The sequence below is a fragment of the Vulpes lagopus genome, chromosome X (assembly GCF_018345385.1).
Source record: "Vulpes lagopus strain Blue_001 chromosome X, ASM1834538v1, whole genome shotgun sequence".
NCBI lineage: Eukaryota > Metazoa > Chordata > Mammalia > Carnivora > Canidae > Vulpes > Vulpes lagopus.
The window spans coordinates 120,097,047-120,113,820 of record NC_054848.1 but is presented as its reverse complement, the minus strand read 5'-3'; the positions used below and the strand labels follow the sequence as shown (position 1 = coordinate 120,113,820).

Below are 16,774 nucleotides of genomic sequence, written 5' to 3'. Positions count from 1 at the left end.
AGTACAGAGTTTTTATATGCCCCTCACTCAGTTTCCCATTATGACGGAAAGCGAAAGCGGTTGCTTCTGTCAATGTGGTATATTTGTTGCAATTAATGGGGTAATTTTGACACTTCATTAGTAACTGAAGCCACACTTTACTGAGACTTTGGCAGTGTTTACCCAGAATCTGTGTTCTGTTCAGGATCCCCGTCAACATACCGCATTATGTTATTTCTAGTGTTTCCTTGGCTGTGGCAGTTTCTTTGTTTCTGAGGAGCTTGACTCTTTTCGGGAAGAGTGATTAGATATTTTGTACATGTCTCTCACTCGCAATGTTTCTGATGTTTTACTCATGATTAGTCTGGAGTTCTGTGTTTTAGGAAGGAAGGCCACAGTAGTGCAGTGCTACTGTCATGACATCCTATCAACACTACATACCAGTAGCGTGATTTATCACTGATGAGGTTTACCTTCACCACCTGACTGAGTTAATACCTCTTAGGTGTCTTCACTGTAAACTTACTGGTGTCAGCCCCCTTTGCATACTCTCCCCTTTGGAAGAAAGTCACCATATGTGGCCCACACCTCAGCGCAAGGGACTTATGCTGTACTATCTTCAAGTGAGAGTATCTGCGTAAACCAGAATTGTTCTCCATTGGAGACCTGCCTATTTCCCCATATTTATGCGTTTAATAAGTCAAATACTTTTCACAATATAGACACATGGACATTTCTATTACAGGAAGAAATTACATGTGTGTTCACTACCCTGTGTGTAATCACATATGTATACAAATTTTAGATGTAATCATCTATATGTGCATTAAGCTACATAAGAGATTGTACTGATGTTTTTGGCTCTAATCCACCACCACCTAGATCACTATAGCTTCCTCCTCTACAGTGAAAAACCTTGAGATTTGGACGTTGTTTATATGTCAGTGTCCTGTTGTCTCTGCTGGGTTATCATGGTTATCTCTGAAGGAGCTGCTGAAACAGAATTTGTGGATGGGCTAAGCATCAGTTCTGCTCCAGAACTCCCTGGAACCTCATCAAAGTTATGCCTGCCCTCTAGCCTCTGGACTCTGATAAGGCTACCTGGCCCCTGTCTATGGAGCTCTTGAAAGGTCAAGAGTACCCGTTATTTGAGTGTCTGAACTGGTGAACAATTCGACTTTTGATGCTTTTGGGGGTTGAGATCACCTGTAACTAAGTATGGTCTTCTTTATCTGTCTAGCAAGTATTTCTTTCTACCAGAGCATGAGCTACAGGGTAAGCTGGACCCCAAGTTGAGTCTTTGTTTCCTCACCTTTATTTAGCTTTATGACTCAGGGCATGTTATATGAGCTTTTGGTGCCTCAGTGCTTTTTCTCTGTTCTGTATTTGAATAGTCACTGGGAAGCTCCTCGAGGCTGGCAATTAGACTCTACCCAGAGAGAGGGCAGGAGAGCTGGATGAAAAACTGAGACCCCTCAGATTCGACAGCTGACAACCCTGCTATATGTTACTCATCCTTAAAACCGACTTATTTAGTGATATACATTCTCCAGTGAGTGTTGGAAAGCCTAACTAGAAATTGAGAAATGTGCCCAAGTTCTCAGATTAAAGGTGATACATCATGGGAAATCATGAGTTGATACTTTGATTGATTATGATCAATCAAGTAATAATGATACTCTCAAGCAGTTCCTTAAATAAATACCATAAAATTGCCTATTTGAAACTCTGCTATGGTGGAAAGTGTGATTGTTTTCCATGACAATACTAGATGAATGTTGAAGGTATTGCTGTAATCACAAAAACTCTCAAATTGTCTGGAAATGAAGACAGTATACTAGGTCACCTTCTGTGATGTGGTGTAGTGTGGTGTGGCCTAACACAAAGTAAAAGAACACCTGCAAAGACTAGGACTTTAATTTTGATTCCATACTTTGAAGGAAACTTCCACCAAATCACGAGGTGACAACTAAGCAAAGCTGGTTTGGTGAAAAGATAAAAATTTTGAGAAACATTTTGTAAGACAGAGAGAAAAAAGCAGACTCAACTACTAAAATAAAAAAATCAAAGTCGGGGTAGTATTACAGATCTTTTTTTCTTTTAAAGAAGATTTTATTTATTTATTTATTTATTTATTTATTTATTTGAGAGGCAGAGACATACTCAGAGGGAGAAGCAGGCTCCCTGCGGGGACCCTGATGTGGGACAGGACCCCAGGACCCCGGGATCACACCCTGGGCCAAAGGCAGATACTCAAGCCCTGAGCCACCCAGGCGCCCCTGTATTACAGATCTTAAGGAAACAAAAAGGAATGTAAGAGAGTTCTCTGAACAATTATACTCCAAGAATTTGTATAACCTAAATGAACTGGATATATTTTTTAAAACATAAACAACCAAAAGTAACTCAAGAGGAAAAGAAAATTCAATCAGATCTAACAGGTAAGGAGAATGAATCAGTGACCAGAAACGTCAAAGAAAGAACATCCCAAGACCAGGTGACTTCACTCGTGTATTCTACCAATACTTGAAAGAAGAAAGAAATCCTCAACAGTGCAATTGCTGGGTCGTAGGGCAGGTCTAAGCCAAACTGTGGAAGGAGCCTCGGTGTCCATCAAAAGATGAATGGATAAAGAAGATGTGGTCTATATATACAATGGAATATTACTCAGCCATCAGAAACGACAAATACACACCATTTGCTTCAATGTGGATGGAACTGGAGGGTATTATGCTGAGTGAAGTAAGTCAATCAGAGAAGGACAAACAGTTTATGTTCTCATTCATTTGGGGAATATAAATAATAGTGAAAGGGAATATAAGGGAAGGGAGAAGAAATGTGTGGGAAATATCAGAAAGGGAGACAGGACATAAAGACTCCTAACTCTGTGAAATGAACTAGGGGTAGTGGAAGGGGAGGAGGGCGGGGGGTGGGGGTGAATGGGTGACGGGCACTGAGGGGGGCACTTGACAGGGATGAGCACTGGGTGTTATTCTGTATGTTGGCAAATTGAACACCAATAAAAAATAAATTTATTTTTAAAAAAAAGAAGAAGGAAATCCTCAATTTCTTCCCAAAATATGGAAGTGGAGGGAATACTTCCTATCTCGTCCTGTGAAGTCAGCAGTACTGAGGTAGTAAAGCCTGACAAAGACATAAAAAAAAAAAAAACTGACACACTTTCATGCTAAAAAAAAAACTTTCAACAAACTAGAAATAAAAGAAAACTTTAGCATGATAAAAAGCATCCACGAATGATCCACATCTAACATACTGAATGGTCAAAGATTGAATTTTTCCCATTAAGCCAAGAAATAAGAAAGAAGGCAAGGGCCGCCTAGGTGGCTCTGTCGGTTATGCAGCTGGCTCTTGATTTCTACTCAGGTCATGATCTCAGGATTGTGAGATCAGGCCCTGCATTGGGCTCCATGCTCAGGGGCGTCTGCCTGAGATTGTCTCTCTTCCTCTTCCTCTCCTTCTCCCTCTCTCTCTAAAATAAATAACCAATAATATTCTTTTAAAAGCCGACAATGCCTGCTTTTGCTTCTTTTATGTTATTATACTGGAAGTGCTAGCCAGAGTGATTAGGCAAAAAAATATTTTTAATAAATAATAAATAAATAGTCATAATAATAAAGACAAAGTGGGAAAAAAGTAAAAAAAAAAAGAAGTAAAAGCAGAAGAAAATACTTAAAATAAGTTTATCCAAGGAAATATAAGACATGTACACCACAACTTACAACATTCTGCTGGAAGAATTTAAGAAGATTTCAGTATTTGGAAAGCTATCTTGCGTTCATGGAGTTGAAGACTTAATTTTCTTAAGATAGCAGTAGTATTAAAGCAATTTACAGATTCAATACAATCCCTAAAAGGAATCCCAACAATCCTGTTTGAAGAAATGGAAAAGCTGATTCCAAAGTGTATATGGAGGGACGCCAGGGTGGCTCAGGGGTTGAGCATCTGCCTTTGGCTCAGGTGCTGAAACCAAGGTCCTGTGATTGAGTCCCACAGGGAGTCCGCTTCTCCCTCTGCCTACGTCTCTACCTCTCTCTTTGTGTCTCTCATGAATAAATAAATAAAATCTAATAAATAAAGAAGTAAAGAAAGTGTATTTGGAGTGCAGATGCCCCTTTGGATAATTATGTTGGTATCCTTTGGGTAAATACCTCGTAGAAAAGAACCAAGATGTCCATCAATAGATGAATGGATAAAGAAGATATATATAGATATATTTAATATATATAATGGAATATTTAATATATATAATGGAATATTACGGTCTGGCACATTGGTGGTAGGAATGAAACATGGTGCAGCTTTTGTGAAAGATGTTTGCCAGTGGTAAAAGTCTATCAGTTTGTCAAAAAGTTAAACTTTTTAAAATTTATATTTATATTTTTTACTATTAACATATGACTATCAATTCCACTCCTATGTATATGCTCAATAAAATGGAAAACAGGTATTCAAACAAATACCTATGCAGAAATGTTCACCAAAATTCACAATAGTAAAAGGATAAAATGACCCAAATACCCATCAATTTGCAAAAGAATAAGCAAAATGTGTAAGCCAATAAAGAAATATTCAGCCGCGAAAAAGAATGAGGTCTCGATACAGGCTTTAGGATGGATGCACCTTGAAAACTGCTGAGTGTAAGAAGCCAGACACAAAGATACCATATTGCAAATTCTGATTATATGAAATACACAGAATGGGTATATTCATAGAGAAAGCAGAGTAGTGGTTGACAGGGTCTGAGGGAGGAGGGAATGGGCAGTTACCACTTAATGGATGCGAGGTTTGCTTTTGGGGTGATGCAAGTGCTTTGGAACCAGTCAGAGGCGATAGTCATGCAACACCGCAAATGTAAGAAATGACACTGAATTGGACACTATAGAATGACTTCATGTTATGTGTATTTACCTTAAATTAAATAAATAGATAGATAGATGATAGATAGATAGATAGATAGATAGATAGATAGATAGATATAAATGCTGTGAAACAAGAAAACATGAATCTGCTGGAAACCAAGGAGTACCTTCCCCTTCTCTCAATTGCCTTTTGCCCTCAACCTAGGGTCAAGCTCTACAGCCTAACATGCTGGGTTAAAGGTCTAGCCTGACCCTCTGCATCTGGCCTCATCTTCTGCCTTCCACCACACTGTAGCCTTTCACTTTCTGTACATAGAACTGTCTTCTCTGACATTGAGCAAACGGGTCCTCATTATCTCAACAACACTCGCTATTCATTCCCACCTAGTAAATATATGAGTGGTTAGAGAATTGCTAATTCCTACTCCTGTGACCCAGATATACTAATTAGGATACAGAACTCGTGTCCCCTTCAATGCAGTTTGGCTGTTCATACAATAAATATACACAGGATCGGATGAGTCCATATAACAGGCACATTGGCACTGACCCTGGACCTTCTGTTAACGGGGAGACAGATGAATTTAAGGAGCAAGGGAATCCGAGGACGCTGATGAGAAGGTCTAATTCAGGCTGCAGGCCATGTGCATAGGAAAGATGGACCGCTGGGCACAGGCTAGCGGTACAATCTTACTTAAGGGCCAGTGAAGATTTTTCAAGTGTAGCTGAGTCTTGAATAGCCCGACATTCTAAGACTCTCTCTGCTAAAAGGCAAATGGAAGAGAATGGCTGGTGGTGACAAGACTGATCAGTAAAAAGAAAATCTATCATCTTTCCAGGTGTGAGCTGCTGAGAGCATGACTAAGACAGGGACTGGGGGTGGAGAGGACAGAGACACAGAATGTACTCACGAGCCCTTCACTGCTTTCCTCAGAGAGGACACTTTTCCAACAGCCACCTGCTGCCCACAAGCTTCACTTCCTCTTCAGTCCTGGAGCCATCTAATCCGAGACTACATTTTTGCTAGAACTCCATCCTCCTTGCCAGCGAGGAGTTTAGCGCCTAACTGTGGTTTTGGCTTCATTCACCCAGATGTCACCCCCAGATCTCAATAAGAAGGACTGCACAGTTGAGAGCAAAATCTTAAAGCATCCGCTATAAACATCGGGGTGCTGGTGTCCCGGCTTCATTACATCTCTATCTTTGGGGTAAATCCCCAGCAGTGCAATTGCTGGGTTGTAGGGCAGATCTATTTTTAACTCTTTGAGGAACCTCCACACAGTTTTCCAGAGTGGCTGCACCAGTTCACATTCCCATCAACAGTGGAGGAGCGTTCCCCTTTCTCCACATCCTCTCCCACATCTGTGGTTTCCTGCTTTGTTAATTTTCCCCATTCTCACTGGTGTGAGGTGGTATCTCATTGTGGTTTTGATTTGTATTTCCCTGACAGAAAGTGAGGCGGAGCATTTCCTCATGTGCTTATTGGCCACGTCTATGTCTTCCTCTGTGAGATTTCTGTTCATGTCTTTTGCCCATTTCATGATTGGATTGTTTGTTTCTTTGCTGTTGAGTTTACTAAGTTCTTTATAGACCTTGGAAACTAGCCCTTTATCTGATGCATCATTTGCAAATATCTTCTCCCATTCTGTAGGTTGTCTTTTAATTTTGTTGATGGTATCTTTTGCTTTGCAAAAGCTTCTTATCTTGATGAAGTCCCAATAGTTCATTTTTGCTTTTGTTTCTCTTGCCTTCATGGATGAATCTTGCAAGAAGTTACTTTGGCCAAGTTCAAAAAGGGTGTTGCCTGTGTTCTCCTCTAGGATTTTGATGGAATCTTGTCTCACATTAAGATCATTCATCCATTTTGAGTTTATCTTTGTGTATGGTGCAAAAGAGTGGAATAGTTTCATTCTTCTGCATGTGGATGTCCAATTTTCCCAGCACCATTATTGAAGAGACTGTCTTTCTTCCAGTGGATAGTCTTTCCTCCTTTGTCGAATATTAGTTGACCATAAAGTTGAGGTTCCACTTCTGGATTCTCTATTCTGTTCCATTGATCAGTGTGTCTGCTTTTGTGCCAGTACCACACTGTCTTGATGACCACAGCTTTGTAATACAACCTGAAATCTGGCATTGTGATGCCCCCAGATATGGTTTTCTTTTTTAAAATTCCTGTGGCTATTCGGGATCTTTTCTGATTCCACACAAATCTTAAAATAATTTGTTCCACCTCTCTGAAGTCCATGGTATTTTGATAGGGATTGCATTAAACGTGCCAATTTCCCTGAGCTGGGCACTTGACGGGATGAGCACTGGGTGTTATTCTATATGTTGGCAAATTGAACACCAATAAAAAATAAATTTATAATAAAAAAATCTTAAAACATCCCTAAAGAGTTACTGTGACCCTTCTAACTCTACTACAGTGTCTCATATGATACTCTGGAAAGTAGTCTGCAGGTTATGGTCCTTCGCAGGTTGTTTAAATGTTTTAAGCTGGATTCTTTAAATTGGCAGACTTTTTCTTCTTTTGAAATCCTTTGCCAACCCTGAATGAAGAGCAAAGCCCAAGTTCACAGAATCCAAGAAAAGTACCACCCTAATCCTTATGCCCTTCACCAACTGGACTCTGGGTCCTTGCCACTCTCCCTCCACAAAACTCTTTGCCAACCACTGATGACTCTGGGAATTCCCACCCAGAGCAAGCTCTCTAAGGTGAGATCTTGAGGACACTGCCTCATCTCTCTGAGATCTTGAGAAACTGTCTAAAATGGGGATGATCCTGTTTCCCACAGACTGTTTCCAGTAACTGTTGTGATAATTAAAACACCAATGCCCACAGAAGGTGTGCTGAGTCAAGAGTGGCTGTAATCTCAAGCTCCCATTGCTTTCTTGCAGGCTTCCATGTAACTGCCTTTTAGTATGAGAAAAAGACCATAGTACCCAAATATGTTTTATACACACACACACACACACACACACACACACACACACACACAACCTGGGTGGAGAGTCAAGAATGTCTTGAGTGTCCGGAGCACAAGTGTAAAGTATCGAGGCATAAAGGACTCATGGCTACTGCAGCCTAGTTGGATTCTGAAACTCTATGGCACTGTAGATATGTGTGTATTGTGGGGGCTTGAACATATGATTGGATTCTGGAAACAATGGAAGCATCCTCTATTTCAAAAAACAAGCAATAGCTATTCTTGTGTTCCTTTTCAGCTTTGGTTTTTGGCTTCACTCGCAAACCACCACACACATCCCACACACAGCCAGCCAGCCACAGACATGTGAAGACTCGTCATACCATCTCCTGCTGGACTCAGGAAGAACTTCATGGAATGAATGCTCTCTTCTCTTAACCAGAGATGCACTTCTTTGGAATGCTTCATTCTTCCCTTTCTGCCTGTTTCTGCCACAGGCCAGTTTCATTAGTGTTACGAACCTAAAATTAGTCTCAAGTATATATAAGTATACCAGTTGGCTATGAATAATAGTTATGAAAAGCATTGGCGTAAATCTTCATGAAATCATGTTAGGCAATAATTTCTTTGATATCACAGAGTGTCAAACTGCTTTAGCTACCATACAAAACACTATAGACTCGGTGGTTTAAACAATAGAAATTTATTTCTCATGGTTCTGGAGACTGGAAATCCAAGACCAAGGTCTGTCAGGATGAAATATCCAGTCAAATCCCTCTCTTGTCTTGCAGATGGGCACTTTCGTTCTGCAGCCTCATATGGCCTTTTGTCCGTGCTCACACACAGAAAGATAGTATAAGCACACTAATCCCATCATGGGGATCCCACCACCATAAACTCATCTAATTCTGTCTCCCGAAGGCCTATCTCCAAATACCATCACATGGGGGGCTGTCACATGAATTTGGAGGTAGGGCCACAGATCAGTCCATCCCAGATACCAATACCCAAATGACAAAAATATAGATAAGTTAAATTTCATAAAAATTAAAAAATGCTGTGCTTCAAAGGCATCTTTTTAAAAAATACCACCCACAGATTGGGAGAAAATACTTGTTCATCATGTATAAATGTGTGGTATACAGAATATATAAAGAACTGTTATGGGGATCCCTGGGTGGCTCAGCAGTTTATCGCCTGCTTTCGGCCCAGGTTGTGACCCTGGGGGTCCTGGGATCAAGTCCCACATTGGGCTCCCTGCATGGAGCCTGCTTCTCCCTCTGCCTATGTCTCTGCCTATGTGTGTGTGTGTGTGTGTGTGTGTGTGTGTGTGTGTGTCTAATTAATAAATAAAGAGAATCTTTAAAAAAAGGACTGTTACAACTCAACCAAGAAAAGAAAAATCATCCAATTTTGAAAGGCGCAAAAGATTTGAATAGACGTTTCTGAAAATAAGATGTATAAGTAACCAATAAGCACATGAAGAGATACTCAACAGGATCCTAAGGGAAATGCAAATCAAAACCACAATGGATAGGGACTTCAAATTGCTGGTTAAAAGAAAAAGATACAACGTAACAAGTATGGTGATGATATGAAGAAACTGAAATCTTCATATATTGTTAGTGGGAACATAATGGTGCAGTCACTGTACAAAGCACTCAGCAGTTCCTCCAAAAGTTAAACATAGAGTATAACCATGTGACCCATTGATACCACTCCCAAGTATATATCCAAGACAAATGAAAATATATGTCTACATAAAAACCCTATCGACAAATGTTCATTGCACCGTTCTTTACACATATAACCCAAATCAGGAAACAATTCCAACCTCCATCAACTGATGAATACATAAAAGTATGGTCTAGCTACATAATGAAATATTATTTGCCTGTATGAATAGATGAAACGCTGATACATGGTATAATATGGGTCGACCTTGAATACTGCATGCTTAGGCAGAAAAATTAGACAAAAAAGACCACATCTTTTATTATTGTATTTGAATGAAATATCCAGAATATGCACATCACTAGACACAAATAGTATAGTAATACTTGCCTAGGGCTAGGGGAAATGGTAATGGGAAGTCACTCTGAAAGCTGAGAGCCTCAGTATGAAAATGTTCTGGAGTTAGATAATGGTGATGGTCCACAATCCAGTGAATATAGTAAAAAACACTGAACTGTACACTTTATTTTTATCTTTTAGAAAGGTTTTCTTTATTTATTTGAGATGGAGAGAAAAAGAAAGAGAGGACACAGGCAGGGTAGAGGGGCAGAGGAAGAGGGAGAAGCAGACACCCCCTCATCTCCCACTGAACAGGGAGCCCGATGTGGGGCTCAATCCCAGGAAACCCGGATCATGACGTGAGCCAAAGGCAGACACTCAGCCAACTGAGCCACCGAGGTACTCCTGAGTTGTATACTTTAAAATGGTAAATTAGATGGCATGTGAATGAAGTCTCAATAAAGAATAAGAAAGCGAAAACAGGAGATGAGAGGGAAAAAGCACAGATGGAGAGGCCCTGGCGGGTGTAGCGCGCTGAGACTGCTGGCAGCTGAGACAGCGGGGACTCGGGGAAAACCCTGACATCACAGGCCCTGCAGTTAGCACAGGGAAAGGCAGCTCACCACTGGAAGATTTTGAAACTCGTAGCAATAACAAACCTTGGACCCAGCTAAATTACGGAGTAGATGTGCTACTCCCCACACACTAACAGCCAAGCGAAGAATAGGCATGCCAATTTCCAGTCATAAATGCTATTCACCTCAGTCTCTGCTGTACTCCTACAGATGATTTCTGGCTGCAAGTCAATAAAAAATATTACAAAAACCAACACTCCAAAATCAAGAAAAGTCATCCTACTGCTAATAGAAAAAACAACAAATAGAACTGTACTCCAAGGTGATATATCTTCTAGCTATATTAGGAAGAAAGTTTTATTGTTTTAAGATTTTATTTATTTATTCACGCGAGACACAGAGACAGGCAGAGGGAGAAGCATGCTCCCTGCAGGCAGCTCAATGTGGGCCTCAATTCTGGGACCCTGTGGATCACAACCTGAGCTGAAGGCAGATGGCCAATCGCTGAGCCACCCACATGCCCCAAGATGAAACTTTAAGTCACCTATGATTAACATGTTAAATAATCTAGAAGAAGACGTGAGTAATGTGCATGAAGAGATTGGTAATTTTAACACAGATGTAAGCAATAAGACAACCAAATTTAAAAGCTAAAATTGGAAAGCAATATCTGCTAAAGGTATTATAAGCAAACTGAGCATGGTAGAGGAAGGACATAATCAACTTGAGATAAGTAATATTAAAAAGAATAAATAAAATCCCAGTCTCAGTAGGTGTTCTTTTAGTTTGTGTTAGGCCATACTTCACTACGCCACATCACAGAAGGTGACCTAGTACACTGTCTTCATTTCTAGCCAATTTGAGATTTTTTGTGATTACAGCAATACCTTCAACATTCTTCAAGTATTAATATGGAAAACTTTACACGGTATTGAAAAGAAATGTTGGGAAATATCAGGAAGGGAGACAGAACATAAAGACTCCTAACTCGGGGAAACGAACTAGGGGTGGTGGAAGGGGAGGAGGGCGGGTGTTGGAGGGGAATGGGTGACGGGCACTGAGGTGGACACTTGACGGGATGAGCACTGGGTGTTTTTCTGTATGTTGGTAAATTAAACACCAATAAAAGTTAATTAAAAAAAAAAAAAAAGAAAAGTTTACGGAATAATCTCATTGTTATTATAATATGAATTTTATTATTGATATTATAATTATATATTTATATTTATTAACTTATATATAATTTCCATTATAATATACCATTATATTATAATTATATTATTTATAGTAAAATATAAATAATAATATTATTATCATAATATAGTAATAATAAAACTTTACACAATAGTAATACTATAGATAACTTTACACAATATTAATATGTCACATTTTGCACAATAGCAGAGTTTGAAATAGGCAATTTTATGCTATTTATTTAAGGAATGCTTGAGAGTATCATTATTACTTGATTGATCATAATCATAGTATCAACTCAATTTCCCATGATGTATAACCTTTAATCTGAGAACTTGGGCACATTTCTCAATTTCTAGTTAGGCTTTCCAACACTCACTGGAGAATGTATATCATTATATAAGTTGGTTTTAAGGATGAGTAACATATAGCAGGGTTGTCAGCTGTTGAATCTGAGGGGTGTCTGTTTTTCCTCCAGCTATCCTGCCCTCCCTCTGGGTAGACTCTGATTGCCAGCCTCGAGGAGCTTCCCAGTGACTATTCAAATACAGAATAGAGAAAAAGCACTGAGGCACCCAAAGCTCATATAACATGCCCTGAGTCATAAAGCTAAATAAAGGTGAGGAAACAAAGACTCATCTTGGGGTCCAGCTTACCCTGTAGCTCATGCTCTTGTAAGAAAGAAAGACTTTCCAGACAGATAAGGAAGACCAAACTTAGTTACAGGTGATCTCAACCCCCAAAAGCATCAAAAGTCGAATTGTTCACCAGTTCAGACACTCAAGTAACGGGTACTCTTGACCTTTCAAGAGCTCCATAGACAGGGGCCAGGTAGGCTTATCAGAGTCCAGAGGCTAGAGGGCAGGCATAACTTTGATGAGGTTCCAGGGAGTTCTGGGGCTGAACTGATGCTTAGACTTCCACATCCAGGCCTCCTGAGGCACTGGGGACCCCTGGCGTCAGGAGCAGGGCCTAGGACACGTGGGTAGAGGGGAGGGCCCCTGGTACTGCTGGGATTCCCGGGGAGGATGGGGAAGAGGCCGAGGGACCCCGCACCCCAGCCCAGAGTTAGTCCGGGGAAGGTCGTGGGGGGGATGGGAACACGTGGTGAGGCCCCCCTCCCCTCCGCTTCTGGGCTCTGAGAGACCAGGGGGCTGGTGTTCAGAGCAGGGCCTCCCTGAGGGGGCAGAGGGTGGGCTCAGGTCCTGCTGGGTTCCTGCCGAGGATGTCCATGGAGGACGGAGGGACCCCGCACCCCAGCCCACAGTTAGTCCCGGGAGGCAGGACGAGTGGAGCCCGGCAGAGGCCCAGGCACCCAGGGAGCCCCGCCAGCAGGGGTGGATAGGAAGGACCCAGGGAGCCTGTCCCCCGTGCACCTGCTCAGCCCCTTCTGTGAGCCCTGGGAAAACCCCGGGCTGGGTCGTGGTCCTGATGGAAAGACAGACACTCCCTGTCTCCGTTGGGGTCTGGGCGGATGGGAGGGCCTTGGTGTGAGCGGCCAGGCCTCGGGGACGGCTGCCCGAGGGCCCCAGTGTGAGCTAGGGCTGGAGGTGAGGACCTCCGAGGGACTGAGACCCCCGAGGGAGTGGGTCCCCAGGGAGCCACCAGTAACTCAGCCTCAGGAGGCTCCTGGGGTGTGGACAAGTCCGGAGCTGTGGCAGCTAGTGCCACGGGGCCTCCCATACCTGTGGCGGTTGGGCTGGAGCACTGCCTCCAGGTTGTGGGCGACAGTGGGTTTGGGATGGGTGGGGGACAATGGCCCACGTGTTGCTGGCAGCAAGGCCAGGACCACAGGGGCACTGCAGCCCTAGGGACGCAGACTAGACTGGGTCCTGGCAGCCCCCGGGCCCGATGACCACCTGGGGCGTGCTCTGGCTTGCCAGCCAAGTCTCCTAGAGCCTGGGGCTTGGCGGAAGGAGAGTGGTTGGATCCCGCCCAGGGCAGACCTGGGACCTGAGAGGATTGAAGGTGATTACGAGAGGGGGGACTGACGGACCCTGGGCCCCAGCACGTGCAGTCCAGGGAGGAAGGAGGCCCCCGTGCAAGATGACCCCATGATGCCGTCCTGATGACCACCTGTGGTGTGGGTGTTAGGACCTGAGGGCTTGTGCTTGAAAGGTGCAGGACCTTGGGGGTAGTTGGTAAGGGTGTGTGTGGAGGGCTCGTGGCCTGCGGGGAGTCAGGGTGAGGACCTTGGGGACGTCCTGGCTGGCCCCACCAGCCCCGTCAACAAGGAAGCCAGTGCAGTGGAGTGGGGCCCTGCCCTGTGGGCAGCCCACAGAGGATGGGAGAGCGCTGGCCCTCAGTGGCATGCTCACTTGTCCCTGGGGCAGGTGGGCGGCAGAAAGGTGGGCTGACCTGGGGTTGGTATGGTCTTGGTGCGAGGGGCACATGTCCTCTATGGGAGGCGGGGCTCTGCCCAAGGAAGAGCAGGCCCTGCAGGATAATGCAGAGGACCTTCCTGAGAGCCTGACGGCATTCGCGCCCCAGGACAGAGGGTCCCTGCCCTGGCCCTGGTCCCGGCACTGGCGGGGATTGAGGTGAGAAATAAGGGGATGCCTCCCACAGCAGGATCCCTGGGGACCAGGCCACGCTGGACTCCTGTGTGGGCCATGGGGAGGCGGCAGGAGGCTGGGCCGACTAATTTCTCTGGACTTTGGCTGGTGGGGGTTTGTGGCAGGCCCTTGCAAGGAAGGTGCAAGGAGGGTGGCCTCAGGGCTAGCCGCAGAGTCTTCCCAGGCCTTGTGTGAGGTCCAGATGAAGACCCAGAGGTGCCCCACCCCAGCCCAGATGGAAGCCAGAGCTGGCCCATCCCTTACGCATGATCCATGATGAATCCTGGAGACTTTAGCAGGTGTGGCCAGGGCTGGGACCCTGGCTTCCTCCTGTGGAGTGTTGGGGACCTGTGTTCTTGCAGGGACAGTTTGGCCTAAGAAGGATAGGGCCAGGGCTGTATTTTGAGAGGGTAAGGAGGGGACTCCCCACCTTGACTGCTGGAGACCTCCCAGAGAATGTGCCAGCCCTCATGTCCACACTGGGCCCCAGGGCTGGGCTGGCAGTCTGCACCCTGAGGACCCTCCTCCTTCCCTCTTGCAGGGACTTTAAGAACTGGCAGCGGAGGCCTCGGTCTGAGGCCGGGGTCCTTCAGGACACAGAGTTGAGGAGGCGCGAGCTAGAGCCACTTGTCCAGGTGAGGTGCACACTCTCTCTGAGCCTGATGTCAGGGGTTCTCCCAGCCCAACACAGGGGAGCCCTCTGCAGGGGAGCCGGGCACGGTCCCCTGTCAGCCCTGGCACCTCGGGGTTTCTTGGCCGGCCTGCCCCCTGACAAGCTCTCCCTACTCTGTCTTCAGGTTCAGCCCCAAACTGACATCATGCCCCTGAGGAATAGCAGAGAAATTTGGAAGCAGGGAGAAGACCTAGAGGAGGCCCAGGGCCTGGTGGATGCCCAGCTGTCTGGGGCTGAGGAGGAGGAGGAAGGGGAGGAGGAGGCTCCACCTTCCCACCTTCCCCATCTACCCCATCTCCGCCATACCACCTATCTCATCTCTCTCTATCTTCCTCCTCCTCCTCCTCCTCCTCCTCCTCCCACTCCTCCTCCCCCCTCCTCCTCCTCTTTCTCCTCCTCCTCCTTCTCCTCTTGCCCTTCATTGTCCTTCTCTGGCATGGTCTTTGGCCCCCCAGAGGAGGGGTCTGCTACTCCGGCGGCCCTCAATGCTCCCCAGAGCTCTCAGAGTGCCAACCGCTCCCCCAATGGTGAGGCAGCTGGTGGCCTTGCCTAGCCCGATCCCCCTGGCCCCAGCGGCCCAGGGGAGGCGCGAGATGAGGAGCCCTTGGTGGAAGGCAGTTTCCACATAAAGACGGCTGCCCTGGGATCCCTGGGTGGCGCAGCGGTTTGGCGCCTGCTTTTGGCCCAGGGCGCGATCCTGGAGATCCGGGATCGAATCCCACGTCGGGCTCCCGGTGCATGGAGCCTGCTTCTCCTCCCTCTGCCTGTGTCTCTGCGCCTCTCTCTCTCTCTGTGACTATCATAAATAAAATAAAATAAAATTCTTTAAAAAAAAAAAAAAAGACGGCTGCCCTGGTGGTATTCCTGCTCCTCAAGTATCACAACAAGCAGCCCACCAGCAAGGCAGAGATGCTGGAGGTCTTCTCCCCAGAATACCAGGACGACTTCCCCACCATCTTGAGCCAAACGTCCAGATGCATGCAGCTGGTCTTTGGCCTAGACGTGATTGAAGTGGATCCCAGCGAGCATTCCTACGTCCTTAACCCCATCCTGGGCTTCACCTGGGATGGGATGCTGAGCGATCAGTGGGGCCTGCCCAAGACCGGCCTCCTGGGGCTGGTCCTGGGGTTTATACTCCTGCAGGACGGATGTGTCTCCGAGGAAGAGGTGTGGGAGGCTCTGGGGTTCAGGGGGGGGGACGATGGCCAAGAGCACATCGTCTGTGGGGAGCCCGGGGACCACCTCACCAACGTCTGGATGCAGGAAGGCTACCTGGAGAGCCGGCAGGTGGCGGGCAGCGACCTTGCCCGCAACGAGTTCCTGTGGGGGCCCAGGGCCTCCGAGGAAACCAACAATTTGCAGGTCATGGACATTGTGCTCCAGGTCGGTATCAAAACCCTGCGGGCCTCCATGGTCCTGTGAGAAAATATTCTGAGATAAGGAAGAGGGGGCTGCAGCCCCAAGGGCGGCCAGGCCTTTTCCAAGCTTTTGTGGGGCCGGTATGAAGGGAGGCCTTAGGGTGCTTCCTCCCGGTGTCCTGTTGGGTGTGTAAAGAGGAAGACCTGGGTGTTCTCAGGGGTTAAGGGCCAGGGCAGTTTGGGAAAGCAGGGCCAAGAGCCTCTCTGGGGGCCTGGGTTCTGCAATGACCCTGGCATCCGGAGCTTGGTTTCTTTGAGGAAGCTCCCCATGTTTGGTCCTTGGGATAGAAGGGTTCCCCAGCCCAGTGGGTGACTGACACGCACCCCTTTGCGATCATACTTCCCCAGCTCAAGAGTTAGAGTTTTGTCATGTCCTGGATACAAGTTGGGAGACCTTCCCTCCTTGTTTGGGTTCTGGATGAAATCACAGGGCAATGGCGTTGGAATCTGTTGGAAAGGCCAAGAGTGCAGCAGGCAAGTGCTGGAGTATGGAAATAGGAAAATAAACATTGTTCACTTTTCATTTCTACCCTTGCCGTGTGCCATTTTTCCAAAGTAAC

The 16,774-nt window shown here is 45.5% G+C and overlaps 1 protein-coding gene across 1 annotated transcript; it reads left to right on the top strand.

The window, feature by feature from the left end:
• Window positions 1-13,959: 13,959 nt before the first annotated feature.
• On the top strand, window positions 13,960-16,218 carry LOC121482711 (melanoma-associated antigen 10-like). The gene is made up of 4 exons (XM_041740518.1): window positions 13,960-14,108; window positions 14,665-14,758; window positions 14,921-15,058; window positions 15,640-16,218. Exons 1-4 carry the CDS (start codon window positions 13,960-13,962, stop codon window positions 16,216-16,218), a joined length of 960 nt encoding a protein of 319 aa, XP_041596452.1.
• Window positions 16,219-16,774: the final 556 nt, after the last annotated feature.

Bases quoted from the DNA above. Each gene is read 5' to 3' on its own strand.
- LOC121482711 (XM_041740518.1), top strand. From the start codon at position 13,960: ATGTCCTCTATGGGAGGCGGGGCTCTGCCCAAGGAAGAGCAGGCCCTG. The intron at 14,109-14,664 runs GTGAGAAATAAG...TCCCTCTTGCAG, and splicing joins CGGCACTGGCGGGGATTGAG to GGACTTTAAGAACTGGCAGC. The intron at 14,759-14,920 runs GTGAGGTGCACA...CTCTGTCTTCAG, and splicing joins AGCTAGAGCCACTTGTCCAG to GTTCAGCCCCAAACTGACAT.